Raw genomic sequence first — 20,826 nt, forward strand, 5'->3', positions numbered from 1 at the left:
CTGAGTGCCGATTGCGGTATAAACAAATGGTTGGGTAATTCTGAGTTTGGAATTGTAGGTTTTTGGGATAACTGGTATGGACATTTGGATAGATTGCCTCCCTTCAGTTGCTTAACCTCGCTTATAATGGTGGATAGGAATGCTGGAAGCGAGGAGAGTGAATCAATAATGGGTGAGCAGCAACAGACTGTCTGTACTAATTTTGAGGATGATTGTGCTCCTATAATTAAATTATTCAATTTATCCAGTTTGTTGTCGATCCCTGCTGTGAACAGTGCTAAAGTGTTCAATAGATCAACCTGCATGTCCAATTTGTCCGAGTGATAATTTAGGGCAGTGATTGTCGATTGGAAGGTTTGAAGTAGTTGAGGCCAGATGCTCGATTTTGTGGAGGCATCTTGGTGTGGCTCTTTTTTTAGTATTGGATTAGGTGAGTTTTGAGGGTTTTTAAAGAAAAAGGACAGGTCCACTAACAGTTGGTCATTTGAATCAGTTTTTTGTGGCGATTTTAAAGAGGTTATTATTGCTGCTGATGGTGGGCGTAAACGTTGTTGGGGATTTGTTGAATCTGGGCTCCCCTCAAGCGCTTGAGGAGTGTAATGTGGTGGAACTAAATATATCAAAGTTGGATGCAGGCTCCTTTTGTGCGTGAATTTGTGGAAAAATTAAATGAGAGTGAGGCGCTGGGGTAACCTCCCTAGGCACGTCAGAGATTTGAGGTAGGGGTGTTGAGAGATTCTCTGGTTGCTGTGGTTGCAGTACTTGAGGGCTTAGGTTATAAGTTAGGCTCACAGGGGAAGATTGGCTGGAGCAGGCCTCTTGCTTGTGAATGTCATGTGGGGGAAGTAGCTGACTTAGTAAAGATTGGTAGCTTGATGAGGGATTTTGAATAACCCTTACAAAGTCCTCCAAGACGATGTTCTGGTCGACGGATGCAGACCCAAAAATGTACACATCCGGGGCAGGAGCAGGCTTATTAGTTGATGTTGACAACATTTGTTGCGAGTACGTGGTTGGCTCTGCAGATAGATCAGCGTCGCAAGGCTTATTTACCTCTGAGGATTGAGGGAAAGAAGGGAACTTAACCCCACCTGGGGCTTTTTTGAAATAGTCGAAAAGGGTGAAGGATGTTAAACCATTCAGAGATGGTACGCATGAGGGATGCGTACTGCTACTATTAATGTGTTGCCATCAATTTAGTGGTGATTTTGGGGCCTTCAGTGTGACCATGGTGGCCGATGGGCTCGTGTGGTCGGCAGGGGGACGCTCCGCATCGGTTGCCGACTGTTTAGGTTTCCTCCGTTTTAGTGTAGAGGGGGCTTTACTTGTTTTCCCAGGTCTCATCTTCTGTTGTTGGACGGGCTATCCAGAGCCAATAAGGTTATGGACTAGGCCAGGAGGGGCTTCTTCAAAACACTCTCTATTTTGCTGACAGAACTTGGGTGTATTTACTCAGTGCCAGAAAAATCGTGGAGGATCGTGGAGGGCCAAGGTAACTCCGGAGCAAGAATGCTGATCTTATCTTACCTTAACTTGTGTTATCGTAGACAGTGAGATCACGTGGCCAGTGCTAAGCGCGTGGGCACCCCCGCGCACTTGGTCCCTACGCAACCCCTCACTTGTGGTCCCAGCTACTCCTGTCGCCTGTGGCCCGTGCTATGGTTTCTAAGCGCTCCCCCTCAGATGCGACACCACAGCTACCCAGGTACAGCTACTGGGTGGGGTCACACGTAGGGAAGGGATCACATGAGCCGTCGCGGCCCAGTTCCAATCGGGGCAGTGGGGCCAGCAGTGGTGGAAACGGGCTGAGGGGGTTGGAGTGGGCGGGGGGAGCAGGAACAGAGCTGGAAAGGCCTTACTAGCGGGCGCCCTAGACGGCTGAACAACCGGGGGAGGGCAGCAGGGAAAGGGGCGTGAGCAAGGCAGAACAGGGTTACGCGAGGCAGCCGGGACTTGAGCCCGAGGCCTGAGGTGCGGCCACTAAATGGCGCTAAGTAGCACGTTGCGAACGGCACTACTGGGGACCTACACCCGCCAGAGAAGGAAGAGTGGTTCAGGGTGATTCAGGAACAGGCTGGGACGGTTTAGCAGGGGGAGCTGGGACGGTTTAGCAGGGGGAGCACAAGTGCATCCGTGGGGGGAATGAGATCTTGATCTTAAGATCTTAGGAGCGGCTCAGGGGCTCGCCTTACGCCGGAGCAGTTGCGATCATACAAAGCAAAGCAAAGCACCACCGCCGCTCACCCCTCACTTGGGTAACTTACTTGGCCCCGTCCTCACAGCGTCACTGCTTCCGACTTCCTCAGCGGGTCACAACTCGCAGCAGCCCGCACCTCGGTCTCAGCCCGCCGCGGGTTTACACGCAGCCAGCACCTTGGGGCTAGCCCGTTACAGCACGTAGCGGTCTCAGACAGCCACAGCCTCTGCGCTGCTCGCCGCCCGCTGCTCACCGCTCGCCCAACTCCTCCCACAAGCTGCAACCTCGCTCACCTGTGTCAGCACGCTCTGCACGCTCTGAAAGCGCTTCTGCCAATCAGTAGTCTGTGGCCCACAAGTCTGCTACAGATTCCAGTAAAGCAGTAATACAATTGTCACTGTGACCTAGCTTACTGCGCAATCGGACCACAATCTGAATACAGCAATCAAAATTAAAATCGTAATTTGGTCACTCTGTCACCATTAGAAACCCTCCCTTCTGTGCGCTTTTCAGCGAAAATGCGGAAGCTATCACAACTCGGGGATTACCAGGATTACAGTGAATGTACACAGAAAGTATGCTAAAGCACAAAATGAATTTACATGTCGAAGTCAGTGGTAAGACTTTTGGAAAAGCAAGAGGGCCCATGGAGTGTTTTCAGAGTTCATCTCCCACACCATCTTCATAGTTGAAAGAGACATGCCAATTTTACCTCTGGGTAGATCCGGCCCTTCACACTTAAAGTATGGCGCTCCACACCCACTATGCTAAAAAGGCTTCAGCAACCCCTCCTCCAATCCGTCATGTTTCTTATCCTGGACTGCTGCAGCTTCCAGGATATACACCAGTGGGGGCTGGTATTTAGCAGCGGTAGAGGGTGGTTCACAGGGGTAGAAGGGGGAGGGAACAGGGGCGTCTCCTCCAATAAGGTGGAGGAGCACTGCCCCACTGCTATGGAAATAGAAAAAAATAAAATTAAAATTAAAATAACTTTGGAATTGTCATTTTATTTTTCTTTGCTACAGGGCTGAGTTTGGGCAGGGCGGGCTGGGGTCAGTCCCTGGGAGGAGTGGGTGAGGGCACACTCTCAAAGTGCACATGACTGCTTTGCCGAAAGTCTTGACCCGTCCAAAGCGTCATGCGCACTTAGCATCAATGTGAAATGCATTCTTTTACGTTATGAAAGCTTAGTTGGTTAGTGCAATCACAGCAGATGTCTCTGTGTGTTACCAAACAGTGACATAACTAAATTCTGCAAAAGTGCGCAGGGAAATAGTCACATTTGTATTTTTAGTGCTACGAGGTCCCAGCCTACGACTTAAGCCCCTGTGAGTATACAAGACGCACAAGTTACTTACCTTCGGTAACGATATATCTGTAAGAAACAGTAGTTAGTATTAGATTCCTTACCTTAGAATATCCCCAGGCGTCAGACTGGTTCTGGAAACTTTTACGTAGCAGTACCCTTGCGCATCGGTAGGCGTCATCTGCGGCTCCGCGTCCATCGTCGCCGTTGTTGGCGCCAGGATGACGTCGCCGGAGTACTTAGACGCCGCTCTCACGCACTTACGTCAGTTCTTATACACAGCTTTTCCGCACCAAAAACGCAGAGCCATGATAAAAAACTAACACTGGTGCCATGAAACTAGGGCCCTGAAAGGGGATGACCTTAACCCTAGATATCAGTTCGCAGAACGGGGAGGATGGGTGGGGCGGTAAGGAATCTAATACTAACTACTGTTTCTTACAGATATATCGTTACCGAAGGTAAGTAGCTTGTGCATCTGAAAGAAAAACAGGTTAGTATTAGATTCCTTACCTTAGAATAGATACCCCAGCAATACCAACCCCGGAGGTGGGTCTGCTAACCAATGATCACACCAGAAAGTCCTGGAGAACGGAACAGCCGAAAAAGCCATCTCTCCGGACTTGGCTGTCCAGGCAGTAGTGTCTTGCGAACGTGTGCAGCGAGGCCCACGTAGCTGCCTGACAGATGTCCTGCAAAGGGACTCCCCAACCCAGGGCAGTAGTAGCCGCCGTGGCCCGAGTGGAATGGACACGTAGCGCTACAGGAGGCTCTTTTATAGCTAGAGAGTAACAAGCCTTGATGCACAAGACGACCCATCGAGAAATGGTACGTTTGTGCACCGCCCATCCCTTCTTAGCGCCCATGTAACCAACAAAGATTAGGTCATCCACCCGGAACTGGCGTGTGCGATCCAGATAGAATGAGAGCGCACGTTTTGGGTCCACACGGTGGAGCCTCTCTTCCTCTTTCGAGAGATGCGGAGGCGGAAAGAAGGTGGGCAAAATCCGCAACACAACTTTGTCCGGATGGAATAAAAGCAAAGGAGGCTTAGAAGAAAGGGCCTGGAGCTCACTCACTCTCCTGGCAGAGGTGATGGCAACCAGGAAAGCAGTCTTTAGAGTAAGGAGGCTAAGAGGACAGTTATGAAGCGGCTCAAAGGGAGCGCACATCAGAAAAGTCAGAACAAGGTTCAAGTCCCACTGAGGCATCACGAAAGGAACAGGAGGAAACATATGAGTAATGCCCTTCAAAAACCTATTTACAACTGGGGACTTGAACAAAGAGGGCTGATCAGGTAGCCTTAAGAAGGCAGAAATGGCCGAGAGGTAGCCCTGCAGGCATATACCGATTTTGTGGAGGGACGCCTGGCTGCCAGAATCACATTACAGACTTCAGGAGGCAAGTCAAATGGCCTCAACTGCCGCCGTTCAATCTCCATGCATGTTAGTGGAGACTGGACAGGCTCGGTGGAGTACCGTCCACTGCTGCTGCGACAGAAGTTTCCTCCTGAAGGGGCAGACGAATCGGGGGATCGACAGACATGCTGAGTAGCTCGGGATACCAAAATCTCCTTGCCCAGTCCGAAGCCACAAGGATGACTTGGGCCCGTTCGCGCTTGATCTTCTTCAGTACTCTTGGAAGAAGTGGTATAGGCGGAAAGGCGTACAACAGACCGCAACTCCACTCGCGACGAAAAGCGTTTCCGAGGGCCGCCTTGGAAATTCCAATGCGCAGAACTGATATCATTGCACGTTCTCTTCTGTGGCGAATAGATCTAACCAAGGCTCTCCACACTGCTGAAAGAGGCCTTGCGCCACGTCCGAGTTCAGACGCTATTCGTGATCCAGCATGCACCGACGGCTGAGTTCGTCCACCCTGGCGTTCAGGGAAGCTACCAGGTGTTGAACCATCAGGGTCATGCCCTGATGTTCCAGCCACTGCCAGAGGCGCAGAGCCTCCTGGCATAGGGTCCACGACCCCACCCCGCTCTGTTTGTTGCAGTACCACATGGCGGTAGTGTTGTCCGTGAACACCTGCACTACACTCCCCCGGAGAGAGGGGAGGAATGCCTTCAGTGCAAGCTGGATCGCCCGCAGCTCCAGAAGGTTGATATGGAGCCGGGACTCCAGCGGAGACAAGAGGGCTCTGATCTTCGCCTCTCCCATGTCGCCTCCCCAGCCCTGGAGGAAAGCGTCCATCACAACTACGTGCTCTGGTTGGAGTAGGGAGAGAGATTTGCCGCTGACCCAATCGCTGTCCGTGAGCCACCACTGCAACTGTCTTGCAGTGCCCTCCGAGATCAAGACATGGTCGGACAAGTTGCCCTGATGCTGGGCCCACTGAAACTTCAGGTCCCACTGCAGAGCCCGCATCTGCCACCTGGCGTGATGCACCAGAAGGATGCGGGAGGCCATCAGCCCCAGGAGCCGCAGCGTCAACCTGACCGAGACTCGGGATAACGGCTCAAAGATCGGAATCAGAGCCTGAATATCCCAAACCAGCTGTTCGGGAGGATAAACCCGAAACTGCACCGAGTCTAGAACCGCTCTAATGAAGAGGAGCTTCTGAGAGGGACACAGGTGTGACTTCGGCACATTGATGGAGAACCCCATCAGGTGCAGGAGGTACGCCGTAGTCTGGAGGTGGTCGACTGTCTGGGGCGAGCCCGCCTTCAACCACCAGTTGTCGAGGTAGGGGAAGACTGAAACCCCTAACCTGCGCAGATGATCTGCGACCACCGCCATCACTTTCGTGAACACCTGTGGGGCGCTGGTAAGGCGGAAGAGGAGCACAGTAAACTGAAAGTGCTTGTGGCCTACAGTGAACCGCAGGTAGCGCCGGTGGGCCGGCAGGACGGGGATGTGAAAATAAGCATCCTGCAAGTCCAAAGCTACCATCCAGTCTCCCGGGTCCAGGGCAGCTAAGACCTGAGCCAGTGTCAGCATCTTGAACCTCTCCTTCCGGAGGAAGCCGTTGACGTTCTGCAGGTCCAAGATAGGGCGTAGGCCCCCTTTGCCCTTCTTGGGAACCAGAAAGTAGTGGGAGTAACAACCACACCCTACTTCTGGCCCAGAAACACGCTTAATGGCCCCCTTGGTCAAGAGGGCCGTAACTTCCTCTCGCAGAAGATTCAAGTGATCCCCCGAAACGCGGTGGTACTGCGATGGCATGGCTGGAGGGGTCACCTCGATGGTGAGGGAGTAGCCCCTTCTGACGATTTGCAGCACCCAGCTGTCTGAAGTGATTTTGCGCCAGTGGAGGAGGTGATGGCGAACACTGCCCCCCACTGGCGTCACGTCAGCCTGAAAGCTCGGACTAGGAGGGCTTTGAGGCGGATGCTGCAGGGGTGGATGTGGACTGGCCTCGCCGTTGTCCCGGGCACCGCCGCGGCGGTTACCACGTCCGCCACCGCGCTGGATGTTAGTCTGTGGCCCATGGCTGGCAGGACGTGTGGGGGCGCCCCTTCCTTGGCCACGAAAGGAGCAAAAGGCAGCAGTTTGCTGGTGCGGGCCGACAGGCCCAAGGACTTGGCCGTAGCCCTGGAGTCCTTAAAGCACTCAAGCGCACTGTCTGCCTTGTCGCCAAAGAGGCGACGGCCATCAGTCGAAAACTTGGCGGACCTCAGCCAGGCAAGGCGACGAATCACCACCGTCATTGCTATTGCTCTGCCCAACGAGTCTGTTGTATCCAGCCCACACCGGATGGAATACCGTGCCGCATCTCCGCAAGGGCTTGGGCGAGTTTAGTCCGGGCCTCCTCCGGACATTGTGGCAGCACGTCCGCAACCGTGTCCCACAGGGAGTGGGTATAACGGCCCAAGAGGCACGCAGTGTTAACTGACCGCAACCCCAAACTCAGTGAGGAGAACATCTTCTTACCATACTGTTCGTACCTCTTGGATTCCCGATCGGGGGGAGCCATCGGGAACGCGGACTGGGAGTTAGAGGCCTGTATGACTAGGCTCTCGGGAGTGGGGTGGGTGTACAGGAAGCAAAAGTCGCCCGGAGCTGGGCGGTGGCGTCTGGCCACGTTCCTATCTACAGGCGGACCTGTAGCGGGCCTGGACTAGGTGCCCAGAAGAACGTCGGACAAGGCCTCATTTAACGGCAACAGAGGCTCCGAAGAGCTTGCTTGCGGTTTAAGGACCTCAGTGAGGAGGTTAGTCCTCACGGCCGCGAAGGGGAGTTCAAGGGATAAAGCCTTGGCCGCCCGCGTCAACACCACACTATAGGCAGCACTCTCCTCCGAAGCCACGGTAGGAGGGGAGACGAAACCAGTGTCTGTCGAAGTACCCAAACCACTGGCATACCCTAGCTCACCTGCCCAGTCCTGATAAGACTGGCACTCATGTGCCAGAGGGTCCTCAGACCCCTCCCGATCCGCCTCGCCACCCATCTTCTGATACTCAGGGTAAAATGATGGGGCTGGATCATGGAAGAAAAAGTCTTCTCTCGACGTCGAATGCGGCATCGAGCGGCGCCGCTCCGGCATCGGAACCGGGTCGAGGGGGGGACTATGGACGACGTCGTCCGTGGACGGCGCCGGTATCCACACCCTAGGGGCCGCCGCCGGCGAGGTCGTAAGGTCGACCGGCGACGACCCGGATCCGGGACCGGATCCAGCGAGGCCCTGCTGCGTCGGGATCGAAGTCGCAGGCGGCGCCGGGCCCGAAGCACCCGACGGCGCCGGGGCCAAAAAGACCGGTGGGTATGGAGCAGGCCGCGACGCCTGCAGCTCTGGCGAAGCCGCGTGGGCGCTGTCGCCCGAACCCCCGGCCGCATCGCGCGAGCGTCGGGAGTCGGAAGAGCGATGTCACTTCTTTGAGTTCTTGTGCCTCTTACCTGAGGACTTGGAGCTCAAAGAGTGGTGTCGACTCTCCGAGCCTTGATGACTCGGTCCGACTGCCGGAGCTCGAGGCCCTTGCGGGACCGCTTCCGCCTAGCCTTCGACGTCAAGGCCCGGCAGTCGGGGCACAACTTGTCATCGTGTTTGGGCCCCAGGCAATGTAGACACCGGCGATGGGGGTCAGTAACTGACATCAGTCGGTTGCAGTTGATGCAAGGTTTGAACCCGGGCATCCCTACCGGCACCGTCGGAATCGTTCGACTTCAAAGAAAGATCAGAAATGATTGAAAAAGTTTAGTCCAAACGTGACTAAGGGTACCACTTTTTCCGGATCGGCGCTTGCTGGCACGGAAAAAAGAATAACTGACGTCAACGCGCAAGGGTGGCGTCTAAGTACTCTGGCGACGTCATCCTGGTGCCAACGACGCCGACGACGGACGCGGAGCCGCAGACGACGCCTACTGACGCGCAAGGGTACTGCTACGCAAAAGTTTCCGGATCCAGTCTGATGCCTGGGGATATTCTAAGGTAAGGAATCTAATACTAACCTGTTTATTATTATTTTAAAATTGAATTACAGACAGTCTAAGATAGAGTGCCGCAAAATGTGTAAAGAAATTTAGGGTTCTGATTTTATGTTAGATGGACAGTATTCCATCTATCAGGGTGACGGAAGACGTTGCTTCTGTCGTCCTGACAGACTACTGTCTGTCTAATTTAGAGATGGCTACCTGAAAGCAGTTATCTCCATACCTTTAAGGGACCTTCTGTCACTGTGGTTCTCTTGAACCTACAAAAAGTTAGGTTGACAACCACTACCGGTTTTAATAGCAGTCTAACAAACATTTAAAAAATATTGTTATTCAAAACAAACTCCCAAACTGGGAGTATGTTTTTGAAAAACAAGAAAATAATGAACACCCACCTTGGTAGTTTTCTCCCAGGGTGTGGAGGTTATTATTGTTTTTCTGTCTCTTGCGTTGAGGTTTCTGTCACTTCCAGGTTTTTCCTGGCGGTGACAGAAAATAAGGACTTTGTATCGTCCGCCTTAAATAGGGAGGGGTGGAATGCCCTTCCTATGATGTTCTCTACTCCGTGGGGTTGCTGGAGGAAGTTTGGATTAGGCGGTGCCATCAGAGGCTCCGTTGACAGAAATCTTACAGTCCGCCTGTTTTCGATGGAGTACCCTGTCCATGAAATTCTAAATTAGAGTTGTAAGAAATTGCCTTATAAGTTGAGGTGGGTTAGTACTCAACTCAAATAATAACCACAAGGCTTGTCAGGGTAAACCACTAAAGTAACTAAGCATACCTGAGTCCCACCCCCTAGTAGCCATGGCACAGAGCTGACAGGCTTAACCTAGAGGCAATATGTAAAGCCTTTCTGCAGTCCCAAAACAGCAATAAAGTCACAACACAAGAAATATCCCAACCCAATTTAGAAAAATAGAATACAGTTTAATGAATAAAATGACAACATAATGACAAAAATCGAAATGGAGTTATACATTTTTAGCGTTCAAGGTCCAAAAAGCATTTAGCTCCAATCGCCGGACTGGTACCCAAGAGCAAGTTATGGTCATCCGTGATGGAGAGAGAGTTGGTTACTGAAACCAGGGGGTAGATTTACAAACCTTTTATGCAAAGCATCAAGACAACTTGCTGCACTGTGCTGTGTGAACGGAATCGAGCAGGAATGCACCATATTTACTAATGTATGGCACATTCATGCTCTCTCTATGGGCTGGCGCACTCTGTGCTGTCTAGTGCCAACACTGGCACCCTTGTGCTAAGTTGCAAGAGGGCCTGTATTACAGGCAGGATTGCTTTTGTGCAAGAAGGGGTATCTTTCTGTACGAAAACACTCCTTTGAGGTTTTGTTTCTCTCTCTATGTCTGCTGCAGAATGAGGACAAAATCAGGAGAAATAAAGATATTTATCCTTGTTAGGTGCCCCTGGGAAGCTGTGGCATTTTGACACATTCTCAGGTTTACTATTGGTAGTAAATGTTGAAATGCGTCAAAAAGCATGGGTGGATGTGTCGATTATCCATGCCCTGTCCCAGGTCAGAGTAAGGTCACAAGGCAGGAACTTGAACTGCTTTGCGTTACTCTAGATTTACTAAGCCATGCTGTACCATACAAGGCAGCCTTGTGTGGCTTAGTAAACCTCACTGAAGACCTTGCATTGCTTTGCGCTGCACTGTGTGATGCAATATCAATGCAAGGGCTTCATAAATCTGGGACAAAGTTTGACACAGCAGGATGTTTTACCTTCTGACTTAGTCTCTGAAATAGAAGTCACAAATCCTTAGCAGGTCAAGGCAGCAAGTTGTGGCCCAAGTTGAATAGCAGCTTGACGAGGTCTATGTGGAATAGCTGACTTTTAGTGATAGAGCTCAGATCGGGAGGACTTTGAATTTCATATCTAAGGAAGGTCCCTTGCCAGGCAGATACTTTTAGCACCTTCACCCAGTGAAGATTTCTCTGTTTGAGCGTAGTTTTTTTTTAGCTTTGATTCCTCTGTAGGGGCAAGGCTTATGCCTTAGGAGAGCTGAAAAGGCTCTGCAAGGCTGGGTACTTTTGTTGCAAGGTTATGCTGAATCCAATTTGCTGCTACGGGAAAGCTCAGAGCGGGAGCACCTTGAATCTTTGGCCCAGTGCTAAAGCACTGCACCTTAGTCGAACTGGCTTGGCAGGTTGGTCCTCGTCCTCTGGAGGTCTTTGGAACCAAAACGTTTTTAAGTTCCAGGAGACAATAGGAGGAGTACACTTTGGCACCAGCCAAGGGTCCAAGACTTTGGGGACAGCACTTAGACTTCAAGACTCACTTGAGCAAATGCCAGCTGCAGGTCCAGGACAGGTCCAATTAGAACTAGTCAGCTGAGCAGTTGCTGAAAAGTCCTCATGTAGCTGTTCTTGTAGGAATTGGATTACTGGTTGAAGGGGGTGAGAACCCACTACAAATAATATTCACAAACCTTGTAGTGTGTACAAAAAACATCACTAAATAATTCTGTGCTTAACCCTTTGGTAGCTTTGCACAGAACAGTCATGCGTAACTTAGAGGTATTATGTAAAATATTTATGCAGCATTCAGACAGTAATAAGGTGAAAAAAAACAAAAGAAGAATCCGAAACACATATTTAAAAATACAGGATATTTAAATAAATACAATAACACTCAAACAACAAAAATCCAATCAGGTAGAACCGGAGTAGAGGTTCTTAGGGTTTATGGTGAAAATAGAGGCAAAAGGCACCATGCACCAACTGCGGGTAGCTGGTTGTACCAGACCGGGACGATGTGAAAAGTTCTCGCTGACTGTGAGGGAGCACCAGTCAGGTTCGGACCATGTACAGCCCACTGGGAGTTGAACCTTTTATCCTTGTGTCATGCTACATTGGGTCATCAAGCTGCTGATCAGAAGCTGTGCATGGAAGCTCTCAGTGCCTCTGGGTCAGATCTGGTGAGGCTGCCGATTAGGAGCTGCACTGTGCTGCAATTCATGGTGCTCAGAAACTTGGAATTTGATCCTATGAGGTCACTGATCAAAAGCTGTGAGGTGCTGCAGTGTGTGGGCCTGCATCGGGCTGCACCACTCTGCATTTAGTCTGATGAATGGCCAATGGGAGCAGTAAGGTGCTGGGATGTGTGGTTCTGAATCGGTCTGCATACTCTTACATTGGATCTGATTAAATCTTCAGTTGAGCAGGGGGAATATACTCCGACTCTAGCCAAGGGTCCAAGACCTTGAGGACAGCACTTGGGGGTCAGGACTCATTCTCACAGAGGCCAGCAGAGGTGTCAGGTCCAGTTGGGTCTGGCCAGCCTATGGGTAGACTCAGAGATAGCTCAGCTATGAGAAGCCTGAACATCTAATGTGTCTTACCAAACGCATATCTCTGAAGCCTAAAGCAAAGCCTCAATGAAAAGTTACTTTGAGTGCATTGTAAGACATATGTAGATATTGCTTTAACGTTTCTCTTTGTGGTTTTTCTCTCAAATGGTATCTACACAAAGGTAGTACAGCTGCATTCCTCGTGAGTAGACATTGCATTGTGATGTCCTATCTCTTCAAATCAATGCAATTTGGGAGCAAAATTCTTGTGAAATCTTATTCTGCTGTCAAACTAAGCCTTAGTCTGTCAAAAGTAGCATAACTCTGAAATGCACAATGAAAACACCACTATGTGCACTACCTGTTCCAGCATTATATGATAAACTGGTAACCATGTTGTTTTCCTGGTGGCTTTCTTTTGTCCCCTCCAGGTTTGTCACTTTCTCCACTCAGTCCAGGATGATTGCTTTTATTAGTGTAGACATTATATAGAATTTAGTCATTTTTCTCAAAGGAATTTTGGAGACATGTGTAACAAATATTACATTTCATAGTGCCTCCGGCCCTGCAAGATTTAACTCTTTCCATGCTCATGATGAGCTCAGCTCGTCATGAGCCACGGCGCTCCGGTGCTCATGACGAGCTCAGCTCGTCATGAGCCATGGAACGCTCGCATGCGGGGATAATTTCCCTGCTGTGCTGAGCGTTCCACGGGAACGGGTGTGGTCATGAGGAGCTGAGCTCGTCATGAGCACAGGAGCGCCGTGCCTCATAACAAGCTCAGCTCGTCATGAGCATGCGGGCGCTGTGCGCACCCCCTCCCCCCCAGCACAGCGGGAAAATAACCCCCGCAGCGAAGGGGTTAAAAAGAACATTGAAAATGTAGTAGATTTCACAATGTATGTGAAGCTTCATAACAGAATTGACAGCATGGATGTTGTTGTTATAAGATATGGTATTAAGAGGCACTATTTCTGATTCAGTTGGAGTGACATCTTTGCAAGACGATGCCCACCAGCCTCAAATGTTTTCCAGAGCTTGAAGGAATACTTGTATTTTTTCTTGCAAGAGAATCTTTCTTTGCAGAGTTATTCAAGACAACTACCTTTTTTGCGAGTTCTTTAGGCCTGGTGGCGTCTTGCATGGATGTTGTACAGTAGTCTTCCAGGAGAACTGCTCAATATGGTTGCTAACGACAACTATTGTATTTTAATTTAGAATAGTGCAGATCCCTGGCGGAGTCATTAATAATTGGCACTTTTGCCAATTGAATGCCATTCACTTATTCAATATCAGGAGGAATTGAAGATGCTTTAGGAACCAAACAAGAGACTTGTCAGTTGCATATCATAAAATAAGGTATGTTACCCCACTATGCTCAATATTTCGATAGAGATTCGTATTGAAATCTGTAGAAGCTTTTTTTTAGTTGTCAAAACTCTCATTACCCTTTATAAATAAATTTGTCCGTAGCCTATAAACATTGAAAAATCCACAAAAAACTTGTTGTTTGTAATAGTATCGGTTTTGACCAATATGATTTAAATGCACAATTCATCACTCTATTTTCTTGTATTAGCTCTAAGGATACCTCCGCCATATTGTATCAAGTGTTAGTCCATCTCCATGAATTGACCTGTTGGCCCCCCTCCCAAGATAGGGTCTAGTTGTGCACCAGCCGAGAGTTATACAAAAGTGTAAATAAAGCCCAAAATAGAAAGAGGAAATAATACATTACCACGTATTTTGGCGGAAAGAGTAGTCCGGAAAAAGATGGGTTGTCGTTTGCCTCTTATAGCCTGTTGGAGAAGATTACATAGACTTCTTAAGTATGAGAAGCCTCTTAAAATGCAAGAACTTTAATTTGCATATCATATGTAGGGGTGGTAGAAAACGTTTCACAAATTGTGAAACAGGTTAAATCTGTTCTTTTTTCAATCTGCATATGGACTAAAGCCATGCTGAAACAAGCACAGGCAAATCCAATATGTCTGACATTTTTGACCTATTGGCTTTGTCTATGCTTTTTCTGATGCTGTGCAGCATCAGTAAACAAGCATTTACAATGCAATGGTTTCGCCTTTGGAAAAGTTAGAGCTATTGGCATTGCTCATGACATTTCTTTTTTTTTTTTACTTATAAACAAACAACATTGTTATTTACATTGCCAACAGCTTTCGCAGCCCACACAGCTCTCGCAGCCCACACAGCTCTCGCAGCCCACACAGCTCTCGCAGCCCATACTCGGGGTGACAAATGCAAAATGAACTACTGATGGACAGAATGCAGAACAATGTCATGCATTCACCCCAGTACAGAGATCTGGGCCTAAATCCATCTTTTCTTTGCTCACCATGCCATTCCAGTTTGGACCCAGCCATATGCAAATCAGTCTTGACCCTGCCCCCAATGGGAACAGTCCAGCCATAACTGCCAGGCCTGCACTGCTCGGCCTGGATTCAGCTTTGCTCCTTCTGGGATCAGAGAGTGGTCAGAAAGGTGTGGAGCCGATGCCTCAGAGAAGGATGGTGGCTTGTGTAAGGAGGGAACAGAGCAGAGCACTAGAAGTTTGTGTCTCTCACCTCACAGGCTGTGCGAGGAGCTGTTGGAGAAGCTGCACCTGGACATTGCCATGCTGAGTTTGATCTTCCGTAGTTTTGATTTGACGTTGGCTCATTGGCTCTGGGACTTTTGGATACACCCGGTTTATTTCAGAATTGTGCTGGAGGGTACACGTGGTTGCCATGTTCATGAAGTGTCTAGGATTTCCCCTAATCTCTAGATGCAAACCCGATACGTGTTACCTACACATACTAGGGGATGCTGCAGACGATAGAGCAGCCCTCAGTAATGGTACCTCTGGTGCGCCTTTAGGCGTGTCTGCACTACTCTCTTCGTTGTGCATGCAAGACCAGAAGATGCCACCATGAGCTAGTATAGGCACTGGCTGTTTCCGTAAAGGCACGCATGGCCACTATAAAGAGTTGTATGTAATGCGCATTGAAAAAAAAATTCAATCAATTGCTGCGTTTCGCATCCAGCAGAAAGAAGGCTCTGCTGAAATACGATCACTTCTGGGCGCTATAACCAGAGTGGTGCTCCCACACCATGACCTAAGGCTCTGGCAGTGCGCAGCAGGGGACGCTTATGAATTCACACGAAGCGTATCAGAAGGTGGGCGAAAATGTTGTGAGGGAAGGGGCCCCTCTTAAAGAGGGCGAAGGTCTTGTTTTGGCCGGCCACACTGCTACTGCTTCCCCTGCACATTGAGTTCAAGGCAGGGGCCTGTGAGAGGGACCCGACACTGACACACGCGACCCCAACACCCCAGTAGACTGGCCGCAAGTGCCCCACCCTCACTATCAGCCTTTGTGTTTTACGCTGTGTATCCTGCGATACCCACCCCCATACCCCCCCTTCTCAATTGCAGCCAGTGGGTTCAGGAATGAATCCCACCCCTCCCAACCTTGAAAGCACAGACAACTCTGGACTCTCCGGCTCTCCCCTCCCGGGTCTCTCTGGATCCTCTGGACCACCCCCCAAAACCCCCCCCCCTCCACCACCGCCCCCTCGTACACTCAGGATCTCTCTCACTGACTACCCTCGAGAACTCGTCCACAACCCTGTTTTCCTGGCTCTGGCTGACAGAGCCCGGGCCTGCACTGCCCCCGGGGCCCTACCCCTCTCATCCCTACTCTTGGTGCAGCCAGTCCAGCCCTAGACTATACTCTGGACCAGGCCCGGCCCCTCGCCTCCCGCACTCCCCAGCTCCTTCTTGCGCTTGTCTTCTTGTTGCTGACAGAGCCCGGGCCTGCTCTGCCCCCCCCCCCGGGGTCATATTTACCCCTCTCATCCTTACTCTTGGTGCAGCCAGTCCAGCCCAAGCCTACACTCCGGAGCAGTGCCCAGGCCCCACTGCCCCCCTCGCTCCCGCACTCACCAGGTCCTTCTTGCGCTTGTCCTCCTTGCCGTCGGGCCGTGCGATTTAACCAGGTCAGAACCATGAACAATAAAACAAAACACTAATAATAAAGGCTGAAGTCCATTTGGGTAGCCAAAGTTCAAATTAAAATTGGCATTTGGGTATAATCAGAATGAATTCAAGGTAGCAGTAATTGTAAACAGTGTGTACCATTTTGCCAAAGCTGTAGGAATGGTCTTGAGCTGTTAATCGGTTTCAGCCTTTCCCTTGCTTTTCAGAAACAAACTGGCCAAGTACATCATTAAAACATGTTAAGGCAAAAACTTAGCACTAAACGAAACATAACAGAGGATTCGAGTAGCTTGAAAGCCTCCATTTGTAGTAGCAGCATGTAGTGTGTATCCAGAAAGGGTTAATGTTTGACATTCAAAGAGTACGAACCAAGGACAAGTGAATGCACACCGCTGATGCGTAAATAACGAACCCTTTTAGAAAACACTAGATCAGAGACAAGCGTACAAAGAATAGATTCATTTGACCATAATGCACATATACATTCTTATTAATGTGTTCGATGCCCGATCTAAAGCTAAATTCAAACGCGTTATGCCACAGAGGCAAGGAGACAATATGTGTCCCGGAGGAACTGAAGGAGAGTGAACACCGCGCAGCAACTTCATGACTGCCACGAAGCAAGAGTAAACCGGGTGCAAAGAGCTAAATTTCTGAGTCCATTAAACCATGCTCTTTTCTTGTACTTTATAAATCGATGTTTCGCTAGCACCCCTTTGTACAAAAGTAGCCTGATTGTCACAAAAGTCCTACATGCTTTCTTGAGTTCAAGCAATGAGGAGGACACCTACTCATCCAGTTATCCCTGCACATCCATCTTAGACTACATCCGCTCGCATAATATGTGGTCGGCGGGCCATCTCATGTGCCTGATTGCCGCCAGTCCTGCTGCCTGTAATATTTAAAATACTTTGTCACTAAAATCGTAACAGGTGGCGCGGTGAACTTTAATGTCAAGACAGTCACCCGACCTTACCCACATGCTTAGGATGTCTCCCTGAACTGACCCCAATCTTGCAGATATAGTAACATTGCCCCAAAGACAAAATATGCCTTTAACACACAGTGAAGTAATCAAGAGTGTGCCCCAGGACGGAAGTGAAGGTGCCGGAGTCCGATGCGAAGAATAGATTCATTTGACCATAATGCACATATACATTCTTATTAATGTGTTCGATGCCCGATCTAAAGCTAAATTCAAACGCGTTATGCCACAGAGGCAAGGAGACAATATGTGTCCCGGAGGAACTGAAGGAGAGTGAACACCGCGCAGCAACTTCATGACTGCCACGAAGCAAGAGTAAACCGGGTGCAAAGAGCTAAATTTCTGAGTCCATTAAACCATGCTCTTTTCTTGTACTTTATAAATCGATGTTTCGCTAGCACCCCTTTGTACAAAAGTAGCCTGATTGTCACAAAAGTCCTACATGCTTTCTTGAGTTCAAGCAATGAGGAGGACACCTACTCATCCAGTTATCCCTGCACATCCATCTTAGACTACATCCGCTCGCATAATATGTGGTCGGCGGGCCATCTCATGTGCCTGATTGCCGCCAGTCCTGCTGCCTGTAATATTTAAAATACTTTGTCACTAAAATCGTAACAGGTGGCGCGGTGAACTTTAATGTCAAGACAGTCACCCGACCTTACCCACATGCTTAGGATGTCTCCCTGAACTGACCCCAATCTTGCAGATATAGTAACATTGCCCCAAAGACAAAATATGCCTTTAACACACAGTGAAGTAATCAAGAGTGTGCCCCAGGACGGAAGTGAAGGTGCCGGAGTCCGATGCGCACCAACGGAGACGCCGACACTGCAGGCAGCCGCGGGCACAGGATAAGCCTCTCCAAAACAGCCCCCACCGCTCCCACGGCTGCCCACAGCTCCCCGGGACCCCCGACACCTTACCTGTCAAGCTGGCTCACCCCCGGAGTACGCTGCCACTTCATCGCCGCCACGAGGTCCGGGATCGCGCCTCCGCCGCCGCGTGGTGCTAAGACGCGCTTCCAGTCTCCCCTTAAATTCGTGACCCGATGGCTACAGTTAAAATTCAAAGTTAAACAAGCACCTACGAGGACAGTGGGGGGCGGGAGAGGAACGGACGGCGGGAGGGGGCGGGAGAGGACACAGGGGGCGGGAGGGGGGCGGGAAAGGACACGAGAGGAACGGACGGCGGGAGGGGGCGGGAGAGGGGCGGGAAAGGACACGAGAGGAACTGACGGTGGGAGGGAGGCGGGAAACGTGGGGACGGCGGGAGGAGGGACACAAGGCAGGACAGCAGCAAGCACGGCCCGGCCGGACCAGACTCGGGGGCGTTCCCGGCGTCGCGTGACGTCGGCAAAAGCCAAAGAATCTCGGGAACGCCCCCGTGTCTGGTCCGGCATTGACGGACGCCTCTCTGTTCCAATGGCTAGCCTCCATTTATGGAGCTAGCCAATGAAGCAGAGAGGCGTGTTCAAGTCACCCATACTAGAAACTACAGATTTCTCTGGAGGAGGAGCCTAACGGCTCCGCCCCCCAGCGAAACCTAAAAAGGAAAAGAAAAGCATGATGGCGCCGCTATTGTTGTCCGTCACATCATTCTGCATGTGTTCCAGAATCACGGGAATTTGCGGAAATTAATACCTGTGGTTCTCTGTGAACAAAGTCTAGGGAGAACCACACAAAGAGCCCACGAACCAGGCAGCTTACAGTTCATGGTAAGATCACCAACTGCCTTTTACCTTTTTTTTCTACCATGGATCACCAAAATTTGCTCTATGGTTGAGTTTTCCTGACTTTGTATTAAAATGTTTTGGACAACTCGTCAGACATGATGGTGCTGTAGGGAAAGTTACATTTTTTTTACTTTAAAAACAAAAACAAAAAGCGAGATTTTGTTTTTGAAAAAAAAAAGAAATCCCCCTTCAACAAGCTATATCCTATGGCAAGAAGGGTGTTTGGCAGTTTTCACTGCCCCTTAGTGTTAGGGATTCCCTGGTGGTGATGGGCAGTGAAAGCTGACCTGTATATCCACCCACCTAAAGTAGATGAGCATGCATAAAGACCAACCTCTAACGGCTCTTCCTTCGGGCCATCAGAGGGGTGTAACCATAATGGAGACGTAGTACAGTCTCCACCGCCATTTTACACCAAAAGTCTGCCCATATTTAAAACAGGGGAGCAGACCATCATGTTGACGGAAAGGATACTTTGTCACCGTTGCAACAGAGTAGCCTTTCCTCCAACACAGAAAACAGGCCCTCAGTTCAAGCACTCTGGTTTTGATAACCGTAAAATGAAAGTTATTGAAATCTAATACCTGTTCATTGCACTCTCTGTCTCTGCTAAGACCTCCTAGCAGTCGATTTCAAGTCTTTAAATTTGCTTCTAAGTTTACTAGCGGTGGATGACACAACAAATCAACAAGGAGAGCCGAGCCAGCGCCTAGCCAACAGTCAAGCTAAGCTCTAAGAGCCAGTGCAGGAGCCAAGCCATGGAAAAGTTTGTCATCTAAATCATGCAGCAAACATCATGTATAACATGAAAAAACCTATTCCTATTCAAAAAACGAATTTCCCTAACAAGTGGAAGCTTTGATATTAGTAAGTCACATTTAATCACTGCAGAGAGTGGAACTTATTAAAAGTGATAGTTTCTAAACATGACATAGAACAATGCATACCACCGCCCCGGCCACATCGACATTAGGGAACTAAGAGGAAAGTAAGTAGACGTGTGTATCCTGTATGTGGCCCACAATCTTATAGCTAGAACATTATAGTTTAATAAATTAAACACAATACATTTCTACAGTTCGTATTCTGAGCACCTATTTGAAGGTACTTTCATATGCGATAATAAAAGAGGGGTGACAATGAAAAATAATTGCTTAGGATCGCACAGTTTGTATAAGTGGGGAAGTCAATCAATCAAGCATTTGTAGAGCGCGCTACTGACCCGTGAGGATCTCAATGCGTTGTTGGAGGGGTGCTGCTACTGCTCGAACAGCCAGGTCTTGAGTAGCCTCTTGAAGGTCAGAAGGTCTGCCGCAGTAAGACGGGGAGGGCAATCCAGAACTTGGCAGCGAGGTAGGAGAACGATCTGCTGCCGGTGGTCGTTTTTTGGATGCGGGGGCCGGTGGCGAGGTTGGCAGAGCGGAGCTGGCGATTTGGGGTGTAGAAGTGAGTTGTCCGTTGAGGTACGTTGGTCTGGTGTTGTGGAGTGCCTTGTGTGCCTGGGTGGGGAGCTTGAAGGTGATCCTCTTGTTGACGGAAAGCCAGTGCAGGTCTCTCAGGTGGGGTGTGATGTGGCTGTGGCGAGGGATGTTGAGGATCAGGTGTGCAGAGGCGTTCTGTATGTGTTGCAGTCATTTCAGTAGTTTGGCCTGGGCTTACCGTAGTCCAGCCTGCTGCTGATGAGGACCTGGGTGACCGTTTTTCTTGTGTCGGTGGAGATCCAGCTGTAGATCTTTCGGAGCATGCAGAGGATGTTAAAGCAGGAGTTTGAGATGGCATTGACTTGCTTGGTCATGGAGAGTGTTGAGTCGAGGATGAATCCCAGGTTGCGTGCGTGGTCGGTGTGTGTCAGTGCTACCCCCATGGCAGTCAGTCACCAGGAGTCGTTCCAGGTAGAGGGGGTGGAGCCAAGGATGAGGAC

At 49.8% G+C, this 20,826-nt stretch overlaps 1 protein-coding gene across 3 annotated transcripts in view; it reads right to left on the reverse strand.

Moving 5' to 3' along the window:
- Nucleotides 1-20,826, reverse strand: part of LOC147748145 (complement C3-like) — a 1,551,795-nt gene that overhangs the window by 375,136 nt on the left and 1,155,833 nt on the right. For all 3 annotated transcript variants that reach the window (XM_086959014.1, XM_086959019.1, XM_086959009.1), the window contains one exon: nt 13,930-13,990. In XM_086959014.1, the coding sequence (XP_086815140.1) occupies nt 13,930-13,990 (61 nt within the window). The remainder of the gene's footprint in view (nt 1-13,929; nt 13,991-20,826) is intronic.

This window comes from Lissotriton vulgaris, chromosome 1_1 (assembly GCF_964263255.1).
Source record: "Lissotriton vulgaris chromosome 1_1, aLisVul1.2, whole genome shotgun sequence".
In the NCBI taxonomy this organism is placed as follows: Eukaryota; Metazoa; Chordata; class Amphibia; order Caudata; family Salamandridae; genus Lissotriton; species Lissotriton vulgaris.